Source organism: Drepanopeziza brunnea (genome assembly GCF_022702325.1).
Source record: "Drepanopeziza brunnea f. sp. 'multigermtubi' strain 214-2 chromosome Unknown ctg19, whole genome shotgun sequence".
In the NCBI taxonomy this organism is placed as follows: Eukaryota; Fungi; Ascomycota; class Leotiomycetes; order Helotiales; family Drepanopezizaceae; genus Drepanopeziza; species Drepanopeziza brunnea.
The window spans coordinates 1,350,857-1,373,382 of record NW_027094082.1 but is presented as its reverse complement, the minus strand read 5'-3'; the positions used below and the strand labels follow the sequence as shown (position 1 = coordinate 1,373,382).

The following is a 22,526-nucleotide window of genomic DNA, read 5'->3' as shown; positions in this document are numbered from 1 at the left end:
AAGTCATCTGTTATCTCCATACACGACGACGACGAAATCTGGTATCATTTTTTCCTCTTCTTCTTCTCGTTTATCTTCTATCACCTACCCACCCACCCCTTCCACCACCTTTATCTTCCCTTCTCTCATACATTCAATTCACAAAAAGTCACACACCGACCAACCAACCGACCAGTCCCAATCCCGATCCCTTTCTCGCTCAGACCCCATCCATCATCCCCCACCCCCCTCCGTCGCTCACTATTCATACAATACATACACACAGCAACCCCCCCCTTCACCCGCATCCAGGTCCGGCACGCATATCTATCTGACTGTGTAGGAAGGTACGCTTCGCCGGGAAAGGGAAAAAAAAACCACTGGAAAAAAAAACTCCCGCGTGCTCTCTCTCTCTCTCTCTCTCATACACACACACACATATCAAAACATTACTCCGACACCGGCACCATTCGCATCGCTCAAGAAGATAAGAGTCCAAGCCCTCGTTCGCATCGCTCAAAAAAAGATTAGAGTCCAAGCCCTCGAATAGAAGAAGCGGACCCGAAAGTCTCAAAAAACGTCCCCCTCTGCAGAGGGTAGAACCGGGAAGGAAAAAGGTAGAACAGATCCACTGAGAATGAAGGATGCCTCCTTCCTGTACGCTTTACCTGCGCCATACTCTGCTTCGAAAAGAGTGTAACGCCAACCCAAGCCACTGCGAAGGAATCTAGATAACCAACCCAAAATAACGCCAAGATATATGCCGAGGAGTGGAGTGCTTCACTTCCACGGTTTCTTCTCATGCCCATTACCGCTAGTGCCCATCCGGCTATTGGTTCTCATGGCGCTCCCAACTCTCACCTGCGGAGTCTCCCGTCCCGTGACATTCGAGCCCGAGCTCTGTCTCCCCCGGGGTTGAGGCAGCAGACTCACGCGTCTGTTCGTAGCCAGGGAGCTCATGGGTCTTGAAGCTTTCGAAAGAGGACTGCTGAAGGTATTCGGGTCGCTGGCTTGAGGCTGGAACGACGCCCGTCGGTTTGTTGAGTTCGCGAGATTGGACATGGAGCTTTTGGATGTGAGCATGCGGGGGCGGGTAGGCAGCGAGTTTTGACTGAGGACTTGCTGGGAGTAGGGACCTGGGCTGGTGCGGCGGGTGCCAGCACGGGAATGTGATTTGCGTGAGGGTGTGCTTTCTGGTGCGGGCGAAGCCGTATTTTCGCGGCTAAGTGGCGACCGTAAGGGTAGTTTGGAGTCGACCGAAAGGTGGCGGTTTGCGTGGGCGGAAGGTGGCTTGGTCCTGGCATGGGGACTTGGGGTTGTCAAGCTCAAGGGCTTGAAGTTATGGCCAGTCAAATTGTCTTGAATGATAACACTCGAGTTCCATCGTGGCCTTCCATCCGGGTTGTGAGTCGACGATGGTCGTGGGAGACGATTTCCTGTTGGCGTAGCCGAGCCGTGTCTGGACGAAGCCGGTGAAGGAGAGGCACGTGTGACAGGAGCAGCAATAGTCGAAAGTCGGTTGGTCAATCCCTTTCGAGGCAGCTGGCTTGCACCAGGGTTGCTTACTCTCCGGGCACCTGGCTTTGGGAGACTGCTGCCAGAACGGACTTTGCCGTTCTTGACAGGTGTCGCCATGTCTCCAACGCCGCTGTTAACACCACTCAGCACCACCGAAGAGGCTGGCGAGCTGCCTGGAGTGTCATAGTGGCTTCCAAGCGTGGATCGGTCGTTCGAGAGCATGCTGGAAATCGAGTCGCGAAGTTGCTGGTTCTTCTTGTCCGCTTGTATTTCCTCGAGACTCGTATCAAGCTCGCTCATCTGTTCCTTTAATGCATCCCATTTGCGATGCATCTCGGAATGAAGACGTAAGATCTCCCCATTAACCGTAAGGCGATCTTTCACTCCTCTCTCGATGATGGACAAGACACGCTCAATAGCCGGTCCATAGTGCATCTTCTTTGCCTCGTAACTTTCAATCTTCTTGCCCATCGAACCTGGGCTCTGAAGATGAATTCCGGATTCCACTACCTCCTTGAGCTTGGTGACACTTCGATTAACGGACTCATACATTTTCTGTGCCTGTCGACCAGCCCCTCGGAAGACTAGAACCCAACGATCTTCGCCTAACTCTCTTCTAAGAGATTCAGCATCCTTTTCAAGATTCTTCCAGCTGCCCTCTAGCCCAGCCCGTCGGGTTTCAAGCTCTTGGCAAGCTGTAGGAAATATCTTTTCTGCTCGGTGATGGAAATTTGAAAGCCTCATTGGGAGAAAGTCCAGGGAAGCTCGTAAAGGCTGCATTCTTGCAAATAAAGCCAGCAAGCTTGAATCATCCTGAGATGAAAGGGCTGCAGGATGAGGGGAGCTTGGACTAAGCGGGAATGAGGTTCCTGGTACGCTGAAACGAGTGGCCACAGCCAGTTTCGTCTTTGACGGGGGAGTCTCTTCTACTATGGTCTGCTCAATAAGTCAGTATGTTGTGTATCCGATTGTCCAACGGGAAACAGTGTGCAAGGTGTGCTAAGCCACGCGGCGCTGGAGATTCACTGACCTCAAGTTCGTTCAAATCCACTCCCCCATCTGCACCTGTTTCTGCCATCAAGGATCTGTGTCTCTTCTCCTCCATCTCGAATACCAGTCGGGCCAGCACGTCCATTTCGTTTCCAATATCTCCCAAGACGATATTCCAAAGCTCCTCCCATTCCATGGCAAGCTCTACAGAGTTCTTGACCCCTTTCAATGTCCGTCGAATATTCTCCCACTCGGAGAGGATGGTCTCGACCTGTAGCACAACCTTCCTGAGCTCGTCGGCAGAGACTGAAGCTATGTCTGGCCGTGATTGTAGCGATTCGATTGCTGAAACATAAACATTAATGAGTTCCGTAAACCTGACTATGGCATTATCGACTTCCTCCAATCCTTCTCTCCCGCCCGCAGCAGCCCATTCGACATCATCCTCGCCGTCAAGACCTGATACTACTTCAGATGCCTTCGATATCCAACTCCTGATTTGTTCCGCGGCTCCCATCAGTGCCTTCGAGGCAGCTACGGAGGTTGGGATGGCGGAAACCTTTGTGGAGAGCGACTCGGCATCGGGGAGCTGTAGCGAGGTCAATTGAGCCAATTGGCTGGCAAAGGAAACCCGGGAGAGTGTGTAGATAGAGCCCGGCCGCTGGAGCCGAAATGGATTGAAGTACGAAGAGGAATCTGCCTGGAATTCGCCAGGCGCCGTACCTCCCGGAGGAGTGTCTTTGGCTATAGGCGGCGGCGGCGTCTCATCATCCGGAGGTATCTCTCTCTCGATGTGAGCCTGCTTGGTATCCAACATGGCCTGCGTCCCATTCCCATTGGTGTGTTCAGGCAGCCGGGACTTCTGCGAGTCCATGTCAATCTCCTCCGTACGTGTGCTCATTCCCTCCTCTCGCTCACTCGCCGCAGATTCAACTCGAGATTGTCTTCCTTCTTCAAAAACGCTCAGATCAGCCTGCGGTAGAAATTCGATAGGCGGAATCTCGTTGTAACTCGTGAAGCTTCCGCCTGTAACTTGAGGTGTGAGGTGTCCACTGGTGCCGCTCCATGCACGTCCGCGCGAGTGAATGCTAGGAGACTGCAAAACTTTCACGGAGTTGGCGCGGTGAATGAGGTCGAGTTTCTGAATCTGGTCCTCAGGGATCCGTCCAATTCGATCGTGGGTAGGGGAGCGACACGGCGTGGATCCATTCGAGTTTTTGCCAAAGCCCAAGGCCCTGAGGCGTGCAGCAAGGCCAGGGGATGGCTTGCGCGCCTGTCGTGGTTTACGATTGCTATCGCTCAAGCTCGCAAGTTGTTGATTGATGATGTTGTTGTCAAGTCGATGATGTTGCAAGGGTTGGGTGGCCGTCAGAAAATGAGAGTCTGTTCGCGCATTGGGGCCAGCGGTTGTCATTGGCATAGGTGTGTGAAAGGATCCGGGGGCGAGTGGAGATTGCTGATCTGTCGCGATGGGAGATACGAGAGGAATGAAGGGGGAGGGTGGCTTTGTTTTGTTTTGTTGCGGATCCGATAGAGTTGAGTTGAGTTGAGTCGAGAAGAGAAGTCAGGGAGTGGTAGTGGTAGTGTTCGAGTTGGTATTGATATTGGAGTTGAGGTTGGTGGGGTTGCTTCGTATTTCTGGTGATTCACGCAAATGTTTGGGGTGGCAGTAACGACGACTTGAGATCAGGGGTTGGTCGAGAGCGTCAGAGACACCCGTTGGCTCTTTGGTACATACAATGCTACACACTTGACAACTCCGTACTTCTTATGTTGAGGGACTACGACGACAGTCCCAATCAGATCGGAGCAGGCAGAGGACCCAAGCTAACCAACACCTTTCATCGATCCAGGCAATTCCGCTACTCTAGCAAGACTCTTCCGTGTTATCTAGACTAGATCGTAAGAACAATAGCTCACCTAGGTACCTACTACTCAAAAGCGGCGACATACACGGCGAATTGGTAGGGCGAAGAAGACGGCGCTGGCTTTGATCTAAAATAGCACCATCTTGAAGATTAAATGGAACGTCAACCCATGTCCCCACGAACCACGTTTCAGCCCAGGAAGAGATAAATCTTGACGTCTTCACATCTCCACATCCATCTCCGTCTATACCGAGCTGTATATACCGACCTATACCTCATTAACGAACATGAAAAAAAAAAGAAAAAGAAAAAGAAGAAAAAAACCCCTCCATCCCCAATCCCAAACTCAATCCCAAAACCAAACCCAATCCTTTCCCAGATTGCCACCCATTCACTCCCTCCCTCTACTCCCTCCCTCTACTCCCTCAGCTAGGTATAAGCAGCCCACTAAACGTCGTCCACGCCTTTGATTTGATCCTGATCATTACTTAAATTTCGATCCTGTTAATGACCTCTGTCGATCCTATCTATCCTACCATCACCAATCAGAGAATTGCTCTTCGAAAAAGATTTCATTCCTTTCCCATTCCCAAGCGGGAGGCGTTGCAGCTAGAATAAACAAGCAAGAAGCACCGCTGATGGTTGTGGTGCTACTTACGCTCGAGCTACCGCTACCTACAAGTACCGGAAGCCAAAGTCCTTTCCCCCGTGCTAGTGAGAATGTGACAGAGGGTCGAGAATATCAGACCGACTTGTAGATTAGTGCTTGTTGATACGTTCGGTAACGTTGAACTGGGTTTATATTCCAATGCTTCGCTACTGGTCATGTACCAGAGAACCCGAATTATAAAAACAGATTTCTCCTTGGTGTGAGATCTTTATGCTGTTATCTACATCGGTGGCTTTCCTTTCCTTTACTAGGTATCCCCGCTCTGTATGGACGACCTACAAGCAAACCCTGCCGACCTATTACCATTGCCTACTTCGTGTCAAAAACACCACTGACCTCAACCACCAGGTTAAGCATCGTCGACACGCCCCAGAGCATTATCAGCCCCCACCCGATCTTCCTGCTCATGACCCATTTGTTAAGCGGAACAGCAATCAACAGCCCGACAAGCGTGATCAGCAGGGTGGCAGCGCTGATCATCAACGTGCTGCTGACTTCAATTTGATACGGCTTGTAATTGATTTTCTTGTTCGGGTGCTTGGCGTGCTTGTGGTTCGCACCTTTGATGGTCATATACATCCCACTGAGGCCAATGCCGAGCAGGATATTGAGCATGGGACCACCGAAACAAGCTGAGAGAGCCATGACTGGGTATCCAAGACGAGCGACTGTGATATCGGCCACTAAATCGCCGAGAGAATTGCCGACGGCGAAAATGGTGAGTCCAAGAATGGCGTCTGAAATTCCAAGAATGACACCGATGGCTTTGAGAGCGCCAACGACTTCGTTGGCGATGGTGGAGATCCAGGCGATGGCGACGACGAAGCCGAGGAAACAGAGAATGAAACGGTATTTGGGAGGTTTACTTGGCGAAGTGGTAAGCACTAGGATCCCGAAGGCGACGAGGGAGCCCAGGAGAGAGTACACGACTAGCCGGAATAAAAGTCGTGAATTTCCCTCGGCACTGTTGGCCCAGACAATGATGACCACGAATAATGGAGCAGTGAAAATTTGGACTGCTACGAGCCAGCGATTCCAGTCCTCGGTTGGCACTGCAGTTGGGCTGTTTGATGGATTGCCTTCCCGGGAAACCGACTTGTGCTGAGGGTGTAAGTGGGACTGATGGTGATGATTCTCTGCAGAGACAGCTACGGCTGCTGTGTTGTGCCCACTGTATCCTCGAGATCGCGAGTGATGTGACTCCGTCGCCCGTCGATAACGTATCCATTCTGGTTCGTTCTCCGGTGATTGGCTGTTTGTTGTTAAGAGAGAAATGGAATTACTATGCGATCTAGACATCGTCCGCACGGATGGGGTCCCTACGCCAGGCACAACCTGTTCCTCTTCGTCGTCCTCAGATTCGGACTCGACAACTGGAAGAGTGATTGCCAGAAGAAAGATGCTAGGTGCTGATATCACACCCACGAACTTGTCCCAGATCGACTTCTCTCGCCATGTACACAGTGTGGGAAAGAGGATGGAGCCCATGGTATACGGACTAGGGAGATATCGGTATGGCCACCACCAGATTGGCTTTTCCTGGTAATCCAGGTCGTGACTACCGTAGACTGAATCAGGGCCCATTTCTGGTTCTGGTAGAATGATACTTGGAGCCATTGAGCTCATAGCTGACATCGGTGCAGGCGAGTCCGTGAAGGCTGGGAACTGAATGATGGGTGATAATGTTCGGGTATAAGAGCTTTCCCTAGATGAGCTTCCCGGGATCTGGAGTCGCGGCCTTTCAACAGATCTAGATCTCATATTTGGTGTTTCATGAGAAGAGTCCCCAAGTGTCTCCTGGTCTTTAGAGTAGTCTAGCCGAAGATGTTTTGCGCCTGGAAACCCCTCGTCCGGTGGTGCAAGCGTATCACGCCTGGAACGTTCATTTGAAGGAGCCGGACTGGGATCTCTAACAGATGGCGGAGGGGATACAGAGAACGTGGGCGACGCTGGAGGCCGTCCCGATGATGTCGTTGAACTTCGGGCCGGTTCTGGCTCCGGCACCTGAAGATGTGTTGGGAAGGTTGGAGTTGCAGCAACGACGCCAATGTTTGGGATGGATGCCACACTGAAAGCAGCAGGGTCTGTTGATTTGGTTCTAGCTGCATCGTTCATGGAGACAGCCCTTGTCCTGACAGGGAGCGACTTGAGCCCTGAAGATGCATTACTGACATTTACTGACGTGATACCGGCATCTGATGAGTTGTCGCTATATCGCTCTGACCGTACCCCACTCCCTCCTGAGGCCGAGCTGCCTACTTGCGCTAGGAAGCCCGCCGTCGGATCATCAGAATACCGACGAAGATGGATAGGCCTACCACGTGATCCTCGAGTTTTTTGCAGCGAGGAGAGGACTGACCTAAACTCCAGGGCACCTACTAGACTTGGGCGGATCGGAGTGATGGTGTTCCTGCGGCTCCCAGACGGTCTTGTGACTCGCATACTACTCGCCATCTCGGCCGCTAGCTGCATCCCTCCCTCCCCGTCTTCGTCACTGTCATCTTGTGGTCCCAACAGCGGACTTCTTCCGCCATCTTCCAATGCTGCAAAGTCTTCGACATCTCTATATCGCCTCCCTCCTGTTCCTGTCGGAGCTTCCTCGTCATGGTCAGCTTCTTCGGTGACCTCTATCTCCTCATTCGCCATTGCAAGATACTGACCACGAGCGGCTGCTTCGCGCTCGCGGTTTTGCCGGCGCCGTGTGAGGTACCAATGCCATACCACAACCACTACCACGTAGAAAACGTAGAACGCAACCATGACGCAGCATTCCCATAAATGTAGAGCACCATCGGCTAGGAACAGCATACTGAAGCTGGCTGCAACGATAAAGAACCCGACGTCTCTAACGAAAGTCTTCTTCCCGACCTTGAACTCCCGCACCAATGCCATTGAGCCTGCTACGACAGCAGTGATGAATCCTGCGGCTCCTATCAACTCTCCGACAGCCAGACTTCCACTGTGGGAGCTCATCGCTGCAAAGGTTGAAAAGACGTCGGGGCTTCCGTTGCCGAACGCCAGAAAGGTAACTCCCGCCATGCTCTCGCTCATTCCCAGTATGGATGCGATGGTGCTCAGATTTATGCAGAAAAAGTCCGAGGCAGCGATGCCGATCGTTGTGAATAGAAGTGCAAGCCATAGCGAAAGTATTGCGAAGGCGATTGGCTGAGCATTTTGGAGGTCGCAATAGTATAGAGACAGGTACGAGAAGAGGCCCGCTTCTTCATCTGGGCAATTCGCTTTGATGAAGGCGCATTTATCTTGCGCATGGTGGACCAGACGACACTACAGGGCCGATAATGATTAGTCTACAGGCCCATCTGGAATGGTAGGAGGGTGGTTCCTGGAAATATTGGGCGTGACTGACCTCCTCATCCCTCCTTACGAGTCTGTGAACGTCCAACTCAGCCAACGCTCTCCGTTGTGCTACCCCGTATTGCGCACCATGACGATATCTAGCAGACTGGTCGGCGACGAGACTTAGGACGGCAAACAGAGAGACCACGAGTACGGTGATGTAGAATGCGCGGAATCGGAATCGGAATCGGAATCTTCTGGGAGGTCCCGGTGTGCGATTCGGCATCGTCGTGGGCGATGGTTGTCGCATGGTCCCCCACGCATGGTCTGCAGGAGAACGACGGCGGATGATTGATTGATTGATTCTATGCAGGTGCGATTACTGGCATTACTGAAGCCGGGGGAGAAGGAGTAGGAGTAGGAGTAGGGTGAGAGAGGACGAGATGGCCATGGGTGGATAGGGGCGAGGCCGAGGAGGGCTTTCACGCATTTTGTTAAGTGCTTGCTTGGTTGGACATTAATCAAGTGATGCTCTGTTTCGACTAAGCCACCTCACCTCACCCGGACCAAAAAGCACCATGACGGAGGCAGCAAGGGCAAGATCTACCTACCTATGGGGCTTGACAGGTACTTAGAGGAAAGGTACCAACTATCGATAGGTATTTGATTGCCAACTACGGTACGGATAGAAACGTCGCACGTCGCACGTCACCCGTGTCAGGGAAGATGTCACCGAGTCGAGGAACTGATTCAGGTGAAATTCGCATGTTAGCAAGGAATGATAAAATGATATTCAAGGGTACTCCGTAATCAAGCCTTCATAGCGGTAGGTAACAAGATGGCCGTACGGCTTCTGCGCCGCTGCGCCGCAGGACAGCAGCTACGTAGTACTTACCAGTACGTAGTGAGTATACGGTAGCCGAACATGCACCCGCCACATTCTGCCTATTATCCTGGTTGCCCGGCGCGGGTGTTTCAAAACAAATCGCGTCCGAAAGTCAACACCGAATTTCCATCACCAACCACCAAAATCAACACCAACACCAACGCACACTCGCAACGACAACCCTCACGATGCCTCGAGTTGCGCAAAACCCGCGTGGATCCAGTAACGGTCGCTCCGTCTCTGGATCCCTCGCCGCATCCCCTTTCAAATCGCCAGTCAAGTACGATCGATCCTTTGACGGCTCCAATCCGAAAAAGCCCTTGTCTAACACTCACCCAGAATCCCTCTCAACGACGACGCACAGGAGAAGGCGAAACGGTTGCAATCGCGGCATGCGCTGCACGATATGCAGATGAATCAGATCAAAGCTGCCGCATCCCCTATGCGCAAACTGAGCAACTTCGAGCGGGCGGGAAGTTCCTCGCCGTCATCTAACCCCAAGACACCGCGCCGAACCCTGGGAAACAGGGACGATCTTGAGGGAGGAGTGATGATTGTCGGGGGAACGGCGGTGACGCCCATGAAGCGCGTACCGCTGCTGGCCAATTTTGAGGAATGGATGAAGATGGCTACGGACAACAAGATTAATGCCGCCAACTCTTGGAACTTCGCCCTGATCGATTACTTTCATGACATGTCCTTGCTGAAAGAGGGCGATGGTGTCAATTTTCAGAGAGCCAGTGTGACCCTGGACGGATGCGTCAAGATTTACACCAGCAGAGTCGACTCGGTGGCTACGGAAACGGGAAAACTTCTCAGCGGCCTGGCAGACGGCGGGAACAACAAGAAGAAGAAGGGCGAAGGCGATGAGGGAGAAGAAAGTGAAGAGGAGGTTGAGGACGAGGATGGAGTTGTGAGGAAGAAGCCGAAGAAGCGGGTGAGTCTGCTATACTTTTTCTTGGGTTCTGCGATCGATGCTTTGCGGTATTATTCATGTCAGTGGTTGCCACGGCGGCAGTGATGGTGTCCGGGGGCCATGGGCAAGATGGAATCGCAAGCGCGATTTAATCGGACTCTAGTAACCTCTACTTTGTTTTCCGAAAAGAATGCTGTCGTTATTCCTTTCCATAAAACCGAAAACCCCATATCCTGGCTTGCTCTGAGAGGCCGGGCATAATCCCATCCCGAATCTGTTGGCGACGATGCATTTTCTCAGTCGTTATAAAAAACGTCACATACGAGCATCGACGGAGGAGAGGCCTCAGATGTGCACTAGCGAATGCCTGCTGTCGTATTTTTTTATGGACTTTTTAATTTCTACAAGGTTGCCCTTCTTGGGTAGCCTCAAGAACGGATGGGGTCCAAAAATTTACTGGTGAAATATTTGGTTAAGGCTTCACTGAGCTTCTCTGAGCACCTTTTTGTGCATCAGTGCCAGGGTTTGCAGCTCCCTCCGTCCGTCACGCTACGTGGGCCCGGCCAGGACTGCCAGGGGTTAGTCCCTGCGCCTCGCACACTGGCCAACATAAGGCCGATTTCGACGTCGCTTTGCATAAAGCAGCTTCCAAGCAGCATCTTTGATGGTCTAACGGTCATGATTTCCGCTTGTCATAGACAAGTCGCGGGAGATCGGGGTTCGACTCCCCGTCAGAGAGTTGAGAATTACTCTAGAGTTCATGTCCCCAAGCATTCGCTTGGACTCTTTTTGCTATTTTCCCCTCGTCTTTCAATGTGGCCATTGGATTAGTCAGTTCCGCATCTACATCGCACTGAATCTGGGGACTCCTGCAGTAAAGTTTTGAGGTTCTGAGAGGGCTCAAAAATTCCGAGTAGTCGGGTGCCAGCTTTTGTTTTTTCGGTTTCCCGCAAAACCTTTTCTGCTTGCCGTGGACCGAGGCCCACTTCGCATACTCCTCCATTCCAATTCGCTTGCTTTCTTGTCAACATCCTCCGAAACCAACCATCTAACGCATGGGCAGGCACAACGCTCTTCTGAAGCAACATTAGCAAGTTCCTTCTCAGCCTTGCAGTTGAAGAAATTTGAACTCGAGTTCTCAGTCGACCCGCTATTCAAGAAAGCCTCAGCAGATTTCGATGAGGGAGGCGCAAAGGGACTACTTCTGAATCATTTAGCAATTGATTCACAGGGCCGAATTGTCTTTGATAGCAGCGACGATGCTGGTGATGCATCCGGAGAGGGTCAGGGTAGACAACGAAAGGGAGACGCCCTCGAGGAGGAAGAGGAGTTAGATCCGGATTCCTTGGCCGAAACAACTGCGAAGGATTTAGAAGATGACGACGAAGATGTAGACATCGACATCGCGGCTCTCGGTGCCAAGTTCTTCCCAAGTCTTGATATCCTAGACGAACAGGACATTTGCCCGTCTCTGAAGAACTTTGATCTTGGAGATCCATCCGGCACAATGGACATCCCCTTCTTGAAGGCACCTGAAGACTGGCGACAAGAAAAAGACCAGCCTGAAGAGGAGATGGGGGCTGTTGGTGACAAGACGGGAATCTTTCTCGATGATGACAACCCAGTTGGTTTCGATGATGACGAAGATGGATTGCTCGGAGGCTTCGACATTCCGATTGACACTGGATTTGGTGAAGGTGGTGAGGCATGGGCGCGGGATGCTGCCATCGAAACGAGGATGCGTGTTCACGACGGGGGCTTTGACAACGACGGAATGGGAGGTGGTGATGGCGAGGAAGGAGATGGCGCGGGAGCTGGCGCTTTTGATACTGAAACTGGCGAGTATGCTGTATCTCTAGACCACGGTGCAAAGACGCAAGGTGGTCATGATGATATCCTGAGCTACTTCGACGAGGCATTGCAGAAGAACTGGGCCGGACCTGAGCATTGGAGAATCCGGAAGATCAAGGACATCAACAAACCAGCTGCTGCAGCCAAGCCACGCAAGGAGAAAGAACTTTTCGAAATCGACTTTTTTTCGCCTCTCTCGGCTAGTCTGGCAGAGACTATATACACTTCAGCATCGTCGAACAGCGTCATTTCTCTACCCAAGAAGGACTGGAAGTCAAAAACCAGAAATCTTCTTCCCGACGACAAGCATTTCAACTCAAAGCAACTGCTGCGCCTCTTCTTGAAGCCCAAGGCCCGCATGGGCGGCCGCAGATCTGGGCCCGGCATGAAAACGAACAATTTTGGGCAACGAAAGGAAGAAGAGGCTCCCGAAGGCGAAATCGACGAAGCCTTCTGGGCGCAGAATGAAGGACCGGCCGGGGCCGATGATGCACCTGCTCAAGGCGATTACGACGCCAACTTCTTCCAGGACGACGGCCTACCTGTTCCCGGAGGGATGGACGACGAGGATGACATCGAGTTTGCCGATGCCCGTGATCACTTTTCTCCAGGTGCTGAGGATCGTGGAGAGGGTGGCGTGGCAGGCATCGGCAACGTGATGGATGGCGGCATGACACAACGTCCCGAGGGAGAGGAAGGAGCCTTTGGAGCCCAGCTCGTCACGCAGAGTCGCAGAATGAGACCGGAGTACGTGCAGTATGCTCGTGTTGCGAAGAAGGTCGATGTTCGGAGATTGAAGGAGGAGCTATGGAAGGGTATGGGTATTGATGCTCTTGACGTAAGTTGTTTCTTTCCAGTCATGCCCATCATCAAGCTTACATGTTATAGAATCTTCCAACACAAACACCTGGGAGGTTGCCCACCCCTCAACCAGAACCGAGAAAGGGCGAAGACGGCAGTCTGAAATTCACGTCCATAATGCAGAACTTGCAAAGCGTCTACCCTAGACAGGCGATGAACGATATCTCGACGAGTTATTGCTTCATCTGCTTGTTGCATTTGGCGAACGAGAAGGGGCTAGTGATTGAGAACCAGGAGGGACTTGTGGAGTTGGATATCAGGAAGGATCCTACTGCTGAGATTACGGTTGGGGGATGAACTCTATCATGTTAGGTGTGTTCGTCTGGGAGGTTTGTCGTGTTTAGTGGCGTTTGAGCGTAGTGATGGATGGATTCATGATTGAATGAGGGATTATAATGCATTGAGATGTATACACGAATCAGACTTTCAGAAGAGGCTTACTGTAGAGGTCGTTTGGTCCCAACTCCTGAGGCGGAGGTTGGTCTTTGATCCAACGCTAAGATCGATTGAACAACAAACTAGGTTATACAAACTGTTTCGCCACCTCATACAAATTCGTACTAACGGTATAGTTACGGCTAAATGTTTTCTTATATTCTGATTGTGAAGTTGTATGCTAGCTAAGCTATTCATTTCAACAGCTCGATCCACTTTTGCTACTTGCCTTTTTATCGATAACTCAGCGGTTGAAACTATGTAACAGGAATCACGTGAATATTGATGGCTTTTAGAAAATCTGAAGGAATCATAATGTATCGAAATCAAGAGGAATACGCGACAGAGTAGTTTTCAAGATCGATTAAATTTTCTTGGCGAAACGTCGTTTTAAACTCTTGGTTTTTAGAAACCGTATTATTGCACAAACTGGATTTGGACCAACGGAGCCCTTATATCAAGATTGAGATGCAGGCTTGATGGCGGACCCTTCTGTTAGAACTCTTGTCTATCAAAATGTGCCGAAGAAGTCATGTATTCAAGTCCCTGCTCCTGGGAGCTCGATTACAATGAACACGTGATATTCTAGTCGATCGGAACGAGGCTGATATCTTGGCGCGTATTCCGCTCAGCCAAATAGATCATCTCAACCCTCAACACCATCAACACCCCGCCAGACTTCTCGAGATAATAATAAAGCAGCCATGACAATCACAGACATAGTCACAGACCCCAGCCTCCGGTTGGCCCTTGAAACTTCTGCCCAAGCCCAAGAACAAGCCCTCAAGCTCCTCGACTTTGTCTCCTCCCAACCTCCGACCGACTCTCCCTCCCACGACTTCCAAATCCAAGTCTCGAAGCAGCAGAAGCTACTCCTGACCTACCTCGCGCAGCTGCGAGGTCTGCACAGAGACGCGCACGTCAATGCGCGGGAGACGAAAGCTGTGACTGCCGAGGCGCGCCAGGAGGTCGATAAACTGCACTTGCAGCTGCAGAATCTGTATTATGAGCAACGGCATTTGCAGGCCGAGATTGCTGCGTGCGAGTCTTACGAGTACATACCCTTCCCCTATTATCACAGACTGCAGAGGCTAAGAAGTTGTGTAGTCACAAATACACCCAGCTCCCCCTGATTCCAGTCGAAGCTTTCCTTGCTCAGTTCCCGGAACACGCCAAATTAGACGAGAACGAGCTGATGCTTGCGCGGATCGAGCATGAGTTTACGGATCGCCAGATTCTGGAGAATCAGAGACAAGAGCTGTTGAAGAAGAAGATGGCGTTGCAGGCTGGGAACAAGCAGCGCAAGGATGATCTGGCGAATCTGGACAAGGATTTGGAGAAGTTCATTGATGCTGCAAACCCGATTCTGAAGACGTTCGGTTAGTAAATATCTCTTGTTGGGTGGCTCAGGCTGGCGCTGCTGGGTCTGAACCCTGGCTATTTGGAGCATGTCCATCTGCTCTTTTGATATCGAAGAACCGATACTGACTTAGTTTTCTGGGATATAGATAAGGTCATTTGAGCTGGGAGTCCAGCTATCAACAGTGAGTCCCAAATGGCCTAAGCTGAGCGATCAATCAAGATGGCGACCCATCCGATCATTGGCGGCTGCGGCTGCTCCTGTTTGCCCAGAAGATCGGACACAACGGATCTATGCAATTCTGTTTAACACCGCACTTGCCATCCTCACGCCCGCGTGGCTGGCTCTGCAGCAATGGCGTGTTGAGTAGAAGATGGCAACGCCCCGACAAGGCTTGGATCTGCAAGCCGAAGAAGGAAGTCCGTGGGGAATAGGGTCTGACAGCAGCCGTGGTTGACCACACTCAAGGCCAAGAGACTTGAATTCAATAGAGCCTTTCGGCATCAAGTCCGCTACGTTAGGCTTGTCTTCTTGAACCGCTCTTGAATAAAAAGGTTTCTATCTAATGTCCACATATGCTGACTTGATTCTTGTGCATGCAACATTAGACCTTAAGTTAGACCCACATCTTCGCAGATATGAACGTCTCTGATACTAGGCCGCTGTCTAGAGTGATCCATTCAACATGTTTGTTACCAAAATGGCTCTCACCTCACTTCCTCACAAAAAGCTTCAGCAAATCTATATCCAAAGCTCACTCATCTCAGCATTCTACTTTCCGCGACCTTGCACATGAATGTAGGCTGTCGGGATCAGGCTATGCGGAGAAAAATCCAATCCGGCCCCAGCCTACGAATGTCATGCATGGGAAGTGAAGGGCTGAACACATGGCTTGTGCACGCCGTGGTAAGTGGCCTCGCTTAGCATCAGGGAGCCAAACAAAGGCTGTGCTCGCCATGTCATCAGTATCCAGAACAAAGGCATCTGGCATCCTTTGAAAGCCACAGAGTGTCAGCTACCCTGGGACTCGTCCCTCATGTCCGGGGGCTGCAATTTTGCAAACTTTACACCGCGCTGTACACTCGTTATCTGTGGACTGATCTTACCCATCTCTTCCTTCGTTGTCAATCTCATTTCTTATACAACCTCCAAGAAGTGCCAAAAAGGAAGCTGTATATAATTTATCGTCAATATGTTGTCTTTGCGAAAGCTGTGTGTTTTCTTTATGGTACCGGGGATAGTGTACGCACAAGGCTCGTCGCCGTCTTCGACTGCGAGTGCTGCCGCAGCTACCCATTCTGTCAATGTCGGAGCCGTGAGTCAGCTGCCACCCTCGAGCTCGATAGTATATGCTGAAACCGAGCAGACTGGTCATCACTTTACCCCTGATTCATTAAAAGCCGCAAAGGGAGATATCATTGGTGAGAGCTGGGAATTTTGCTGCCTCCGAAGAAGAAGCACTGACGGTCCAGAATTTCGTTTCTATCCCCTCAACCATTCGGTGGCGAGAGCCGATTTCAGGAGCCCATGTTTTCCCTACGAACTCACCGGGGCCGGAAGGGTAGGTTTCTGGAGTGGCTTTGAGCCCGTCAACGTCGTGACATCCGATGTGAGTCTCTTCCTCAATAGCATGGCTTCAAATCCTGATGAACGGGTCCAGCCTCCCATCTTCCGCCTCTTAATCAACGACACGAATCCCTTGTTCTACTACTGCTCTGCCCCTGGCGCTTGCGAAGACGGCATGGTTGGTGTCATAAACCCAAACTCAACTCAAACCCTCGCCGTGCAAGAAGCCTACGCACACAACGCAACCATCGCCTTCTCCCCCGGCGAAGGCTTTCCCCCGGAGACCAAGTCCTCTTCAGCGGCAACGGCAACGGCAACCTCTCCACCCGCCGCCTCATCCTCCAGTTCTCACCCAGCTCTCGGCACAGGCGCCATCGCCGGGATCGCCATTGGCGGCGTGGCCGTTCTTCTGCTAGGCGGCGCCCTCATTTACCTCTGCGGCCGTCAGAAAACCATGGGCGAGATCCTGCGACGGGATCACCGCTCTTCGCTGCCTCCCCCTTCGTACGTCCCTGGGCCAGGCCACATGTCCATGGCGTCTTCGGCTGCGTATAGCAAGTCTCCTTATACCGAGGGTGGTGGTGCGCAAAGGTACTCGGCGCAAGGAGGGGCGCTTTATGGTGGGGAGGAAGGGAGTTACCGGTCGAGGAGTCCGGCCGTGGATGAGGTGAGGGAAAAGAGGTACGGGAGCCCGGGGCTGGGTGTAGTAGGCATGGGTATGGGCGGGGGCGGTGGTGAGAATGGGACGCCGGTGAGCCGGACGGGTAGCCCCTTGGCGAGGAGGCTGCTTCCGAGCAGTTCTGGCCGAGGGCCGGTGACGTTGAGTGACGGGCCGTCGTACGAGCAGCAGCTTGGTGATGGCGAGGAGTAAGCCTCTCTCTCTCTCTCTCTCTCTCTCTCTCTCTCTCTCTCTCTCTCTCTCTCTCTCTCTCTCTCTCTCTCACACACACACACACACACATCCACCTTCAAGCTTCGCGAAAATGCACCATGCTGATGCTTGAGATACCTAGGTTGCAGCGGAATCCGTCCCGGCTGGGGCCGCACGAGCTGGGCACAGACAACGTTAACGATCGGGGCTATGTTCCGTACCAAGCCGAGATACAGAGTCCGACGCTGGGACGAAATTGATAGCAGCGCGCGACGCGAACTTCTGCATGTATGCACATGGCGGCGTTTCTTGATATCGTCTCTTCTTTGGCTTCTTGATCCGGACGTTGGAAGAAGGGTGTTGGTTTAGCTCGTGATGCTGGTTTTTTCTGGGCGCTGGTGTTACATATGCTTCTATTCGGAGTTTCCAATCAAGAAGGGGAAATATACTATTTCAGCTGTTTGAGTACTTGCATTGAGTGGTTGACACCTGGGGCTCTGCATATGCTTTAGAGCGTAGGATGTTGATATCGTCCCATCAGCGCGTCTTTTCCTGGCAGCGAATCAAGGTTTGGAAGGCACATCGGGGGGGGGGGGGGTTGTGATCATCATAGCCACCGTCAGGAAGAAGGTAAATTCAAAAGGATTTGCTAAATATATATATATACATATATATCTCCATTTCAACTCCCCTGCTATCTATCTCTCTATCTCTCAAAATCTCTATCCCAAGAACAGTCCTGGCACCCGAGACTCAACGCAAACAAACAAACACACAGCCACAGAAACACAATCGATTGTGAATCAGATATATAAACATCCCAGCGCGACGACCGTGATGCGCTCGCTCGTCTTCTGGATCTCCCTCTCCTCGCTTTCCTCACTTTCCTCACTTTCCTCACTTTCTTCTTCTTCTTCTCCTTCTCCTTCTCGTCTCACCCAATCACCCAATCACCCACATCTGGTTCTGCATCATCCATCCATCCATCCAGCCAGCCGATCAGCAGACATGCATTGCATGCGTTGCATGCATATACATGCCGTTACCCTCTCTGACTGACTATATATATACCTTATAGCTAATAACCGACTATAAATAGGTATAGATATAAAGATATACATATACCTACATCCTGCATTGCCCAGCACCAAGCACCAAGCAAGCAAGCAAGCACACATGCATGCCGTACATCCCATGCATCAAAGCCCATCACGCGATCCACCCAAGCCCAGGCAGGCAGGCAGGTAGGTAGGTATGCGTATTATTAGTTGTTCGTTGCTCTCTCTCTCTCGCTCTACCTATTGGCCTGCCCGATGAAGCACTTTCCACATTTCTACAGTTCTTGGTAACTCTCTCTCTCTCTCTCTGTTTCATCATCTTCTTCGTCTTTTTCTTCTCCTCCTCTTCTTCTTCTCTTCTTCTACTTCTCATCATCATCATCATCATCATCAACTTGATGCCAATCGAGCCTTCCCAAGTGGGTAGGTAGCTTGGTAGGTAGGTAGATATCTAAATCGCCCCCATCTGCTATAGCTTCGAGAAGATGAATGTAAAACGTACGCGGTACGCGGTACTCAGTGTAGGGTCACCCTTTTGGTTTGAATCGGCAGATCTTCACGTATCAAGGGCGAAAAGCTGTTTATTCAATATATTCGTCTAGGTTGTAGCGTCAGAGTGTGACTGGCGGGCTGCACCTTCCATATTCGTATTGAGGATATGTGGTCACGTGGTGTTATCTACCACCGACTCCACCACAAGAGACACCATGAGTTTAAACTGGAAATTATTAAGCTGAGCGAGGCCACTCCTGATATTAGTAGCAGTTTGTAGCGTAATAGGATAGAAGTGTACGGTGGCATGACTGATCCCGTTTTGAGAATTTGGCATGTGCTGTATACTCCGATGAGTTTTGAGAATGAGTGTCGTCGTATGATGGTGGGATTTGGTTCAAGGGGATAAAAGGACGAGGAAGACAGTGAGAACGGGGCGGCGGGCTGTCGCAGTGGCCTTGGAGCGTTGGTGATGCATATCTCGCGTCTTTCTACTGGACCGTTGATGGCCGCCAAACCTGGCCTTTGAGACTTCTCGCCAGTCACTGCGGGCACTGTCGCTGTATGTGGGAGAGGCTCGAGGATCTAAGGCTCTGTATGGAGTAGAGGCAGCACGCTGTACGGAGGGCTTTCGCACCCTCCTCCCACTCTCGAGGAACAGAATAGGCGTCGCTGTGGCACGAGGAGCGGTGTATACACAGAGACTGCTTGGTGGGTGAGATGGCGTTCGAATGGTGCCATGTGTCTGTGTGAGATGGACTTGGCGCATGGGTACTGCTGTTCGGCTCCTCTCAAGTGTCGAAAGCCGTGGCGGATTTCGCAATATGGTCAGGCGGGAATTCGATGGCAAGTTCGATTCCATACGGTCCGGTCCCTCTTCCAACCACCGTGGCACGTCCAGAATGCAAATGACAACAATAACAACAACAAGAAGAAGAAGAGCATTGCTTCTGTTGTCTTGTCTGAGAGCAGCGATGGGTCGCATAAAAGAGGCCTCAATTGCAGGCCTTGCTATAGCATAACTTATATCTCGACCCTGCCAAACTGCACGACAGCACAAGCGCCCACTTACTTGTCCGACAGTGGCGCGAAGATGCATCGACGAAGAAGAAGAAGAGTAGGTGGATGAGGGAGAACGACGAGCCTCGAGCAGGTTGTCTGGAAAGGTGCTATTTCAACGGCTCTCATTCGGTCTGGCAGCGAAACAGCTGGGACCAGTACCCGCGCGCTGCTAGACACTATCTGGCCTGGCCAGCAGTTTTAGCACTCGCCATTGAAGAGGGTAGGCAGCAGCCACTCATATGGCATTTTTGAGCCTCTTTTCTTCCAGCTTTGCTAAACCATCTTATCTTGGTGGCTAGCGGCTCGTAACCTTGCAGGCTAAAAGCGCGCGGGAGTCTCCGGCCCTAGATCTCCGGCCATCGTTGATGAAGGCGGCGGAATGGACTTGATGATAAGTAATGATTCGATCATTGAGGACTCTCCAAATATGGCTGGAATCCTCCTGCCGCGCGGGCCGTGTATCAGAGGCAAGGAGAGGCGGTAGAGAGGAAAGAGGCACACGTATATATATAATCAAGCCTGATCCTAAGACATCAGACAGCAAGCATCCAAGTTTCCAACGTGCTTCCACCGCTTACCATCTCTTCTCCAACACCGGCGATCGTTGAAAAGTATATCCTTCAAGATCTGTGTCAAGCTCCTCCATTGGTTCATTCGCAATCGGTCTCCCAGCAACCGACGCCCTGGAGAGCAGGAACGCACACACCCTTGCCCGATATCGTTGAGGCCTCCGTCGGGAACGTCCGACAGTTGCAAGGCAGTCCAATCGATCGATCTATGGCACAAACAACAACATCATCGACTTACGGCAGCACCCGTCCCGCACTATCGTATTTTCTGTCATAATTCGTGCCCGCACTTGGGCGGTTGCTAGGTCTAGCCAGCTCAGAACTTTGCACGAAGACGTCTGTCTGCCCTCTGCCCTCTGCCTTTGCCTTTTTGCCTTTTTGCCTTTGCCTCCACCTCGGACCAGTGCCAATCATCGGGCAGCATCTCACAGACGCCGGCTCCCTCCTGCACTCACGAATCACGAATCACGTCCAGCGCCCCGCAGCTGCCCGCGCTGCCACCGCGAATCACATCCGACGGCTGTCTGTCGGGCTTCGTCGCTGGCCTTCTTCCGACTCGTCGCCAACCCACGCAAAGCCTTCCGTACTCTGTACCAGCAAGACAAGCGTCCTCTACTCGGTGTCAGTCCGTGTGTGCGTGTGTGTGTGTGGGTTATTAGCGTCGGCGCGTGTCAGCTGTAGTCTGCTGTCGGCGGTTGTGCTGTACGGAGAGTAGTTGTGCTGTGGTTGTAACAGGCTCAAGTCTTGTTCCAGACAAGATATCCATCTCTGCTAGTACCCGTCGGGATTAGCCTGCTCGCTTACTCCGTACACACCTGGGTCGGTCCCCGGCCTCTCATCACACGACGCCGCTCTTATCACCTCTATCCGTACTTACAGGCCCGCATCGCATCGCGTCGATCCACGAGTGCGGCGGCCAACAACAATCCTCCGCAAGCGCCCTCATCACCATCACCTTTACACATCACATACCTACTTAGCACTGGTTGCTATATCCGTCTGCCTTCTCGGCCTCTGACTCTGGCCTCCCCTGGTCATTCTTCCTCCGACGCGCTCTGGCTCCGGCTTTTGCTCTGGCTCTGCTTTTGCGGCCATAGCTTCTTCTGGCTGTACTGGCTGTACTGGCTGTGTTATTGTACTATACCGAAAGGAAGAAGAGACCCCCCCCCCCCTCCAAGCTCGCTGCAATACCGGTATCGCCCACCATTAATACTGCTCACCACCCCGATCTCTCCTCCTCCCTCCTCCACGGTCTGCCCCCGTCCCCGCATCGCAGCTCGCTGGCTACTTGTGCTTCGTTCGAGTCCGTCTTTGATCTCACAGATATTCGTTACGCTGGACGAAGAGACAAGATGCCTCCCTCTACCAAGCCCAAGCTGCCGCAGCTCAAGACTCCTATGACGTCGACCTTTCCTTCCGAACTGTCGGCCTTGTCTGCGCGAAGCCCTCTCCCTGGATACGCCGACTTCCTCAAGCAGGAGGACTATATCAAGACCCCAATTACTCCTCCCATTGCATATACGGACTTCCTCAAGACCATGTCGGGTCCGGTGGTTGCAGAAGTCAAGGCATCGTCGGGACGGACCACACCTACTTCGGCCCCCTCGACTGGCTCCAGTGAACACAGCAATTGCTCCTGCAACTGCGAAACACACAAATCGCCCACCTCCGCCTTATCCTCTGCGCAATTCGCGTTCCCATCTTCGGCTCCTTCGACAGGACGTTTAGGACGCTTGCGGATACCTCCATCTCCAGCCTTCACTAGCGGGGAATCTCCCATGAGCGCCTCATCCGCCGTTCGGTCTCCCTTCAGCGCTAGAAGTGCACGGTCACCCTTCGATTGGGATTTCAAGACCAGAGGCAAATACTTCGATGTCAAGTCACCGAAAACGCGATCCAGCGTTCGTCAAGTTCGGGAGATTGTCACTCGGACAGTCACTTACACACCACGGATGAGCCCTGCGCCCAAGGGGAAGAGGAGGAAGATAGAATAATAGGGCTATACCAAGACGCTAGATCCGATCAGTTCCACGCTCTCTCAGCATCTAAATTTCATTCATCGCGCCATCTATACGCAACGCCATAACGCTATAACCATCTACATTCTCAGGCTGCTAATTACGACTTTCACGCTTTCATTTCTTGTTTACGAATATTTACCCAAACTTGGACGCACAGGCGTCTGAGTGACTTTGTCAGGGAGGGGAAAATGGTTCATGCTTCATATCTACTATCTTGCCCGGCGCACCGCCTGGCGCATCGTTGGAGTAAGATAAC

General features: G+C 51.9%; 6 protein-coding genes across 6 annotated transcripts; 4 read left to right on the top strand and 2 right to left on the bottom strand.

Annotated features, from left to right (window-relative positions):
- Positions 1-759: 759 nt before the first annotated feature.
- Positions 760-3,901, bottom strand: L3040_009157 (uncharacterized protein; the record flags this gene model as incomplete). The annotated part of the gene is made up of 2 exons (XM_007293969.2): positions 760-2,433; positions 2,528-3,901. 2 exons carry the CDS (start codon positions 3,899-3,901, stop codon positions 760-762), a joined length of 3,048 nt encoding a protein of 1,015 aa, XP_007294031.2.
- A 1,433-nt stretch (positions 3,902-5,334) lies between these two features.
- L3040_009156 (uncharacterized protein) lies at positions 5,335-8,608 on the bottom strand (the record flags this gene model as incomplete). The annotated part of the gene is made up of 3 exons (XM_066155871.1): positions 5,335-7,339; positions 7,385-8,310; positions 8,393-8,608. 3 exons carry the CDS (start codon positions 8,606-8,608, stop codon positions 5,335-5,337), a joined length of 3,147 nt encoding a protein of 1,048 aa, XP_066010152.1.
- Positions 8,609-9,396: 788 nt separating this feature from the next.
- Positions 9,397-13,133, top strand: L3040_009155 (uncharacterized protein; the record flags this gene model as incomplete). Its single annotated transcript, XM_007293971.2, has 4 exons — positions 9,397-9,488; positions 9,548-10,145; positions 11,188-12,813; positions 12,864-13,133. 4 exons carry the CDS (start codon positions 9,397-9,399, stop codon positions 13,131-13,133), a joined length of 2,586 nt encoding a protein of 861 aa, XP_007294033.2.
- An 842-nt stretch (positions 13,134-13,975) lies between these two features.
- L3040_009154 (uncharacterized protein) lies at positions 13,976-14,793 on the top strand (the record flags this gene model as incomplete). Its single annotated transcript, XM_066155870.1, has 3 exons — positions 13,976-14,325; positions 14,379-14,650; positions 14,780-14,793. 3 exons carry the CDS (start codon positions 13,976-13,978, stop codon positions 14,791-14,793), a joined length of 636 nt encoding a protein of 211 aa, XP_066010151.1.
- A 1,030-nt stretch (positions 14,794-15,823) lies between these two features.
- L3040_009153 (uncharacterized protein) lies at positions 15,824-17,328 on the top strand (the record flags this gene model as incomplete). The annotated part of the gene is made up of 5 exons (XM_066155869.1): positions 15,824-15,946; positions 15,998-16,052; positions 16,104-16,240; positions 16,292-17,064; positions 17,211-17,328. 5 exons carry the CDS (start codon positions 15,824-15,826, stop codon positions 17,326-17,328), a joined length of 1,206 nt encoding a protein of 401 aa, XP_066010150.1.
- A 4,273-nt stretch (positions 17,329-21,601) lies between these two features.
- Positions 21,602-22,243, top strand: L3040_009152 (uncharacterized protein; the record flags this gene model as incomplete). Its single annotated transcript, XM_007293974.2, has 1 exon — positions 21,602-22,243. The coding sequence occupies one exon, from the start codon at positions 21,602-21,604 to the stop codon at positions 22,241-22,243; it is 642 nt and encodes a 213-aa protein (XP_007294036.2).
- Between the last annotated feature and the right edge of the window lie 283 nt (positions 22,244-22,526).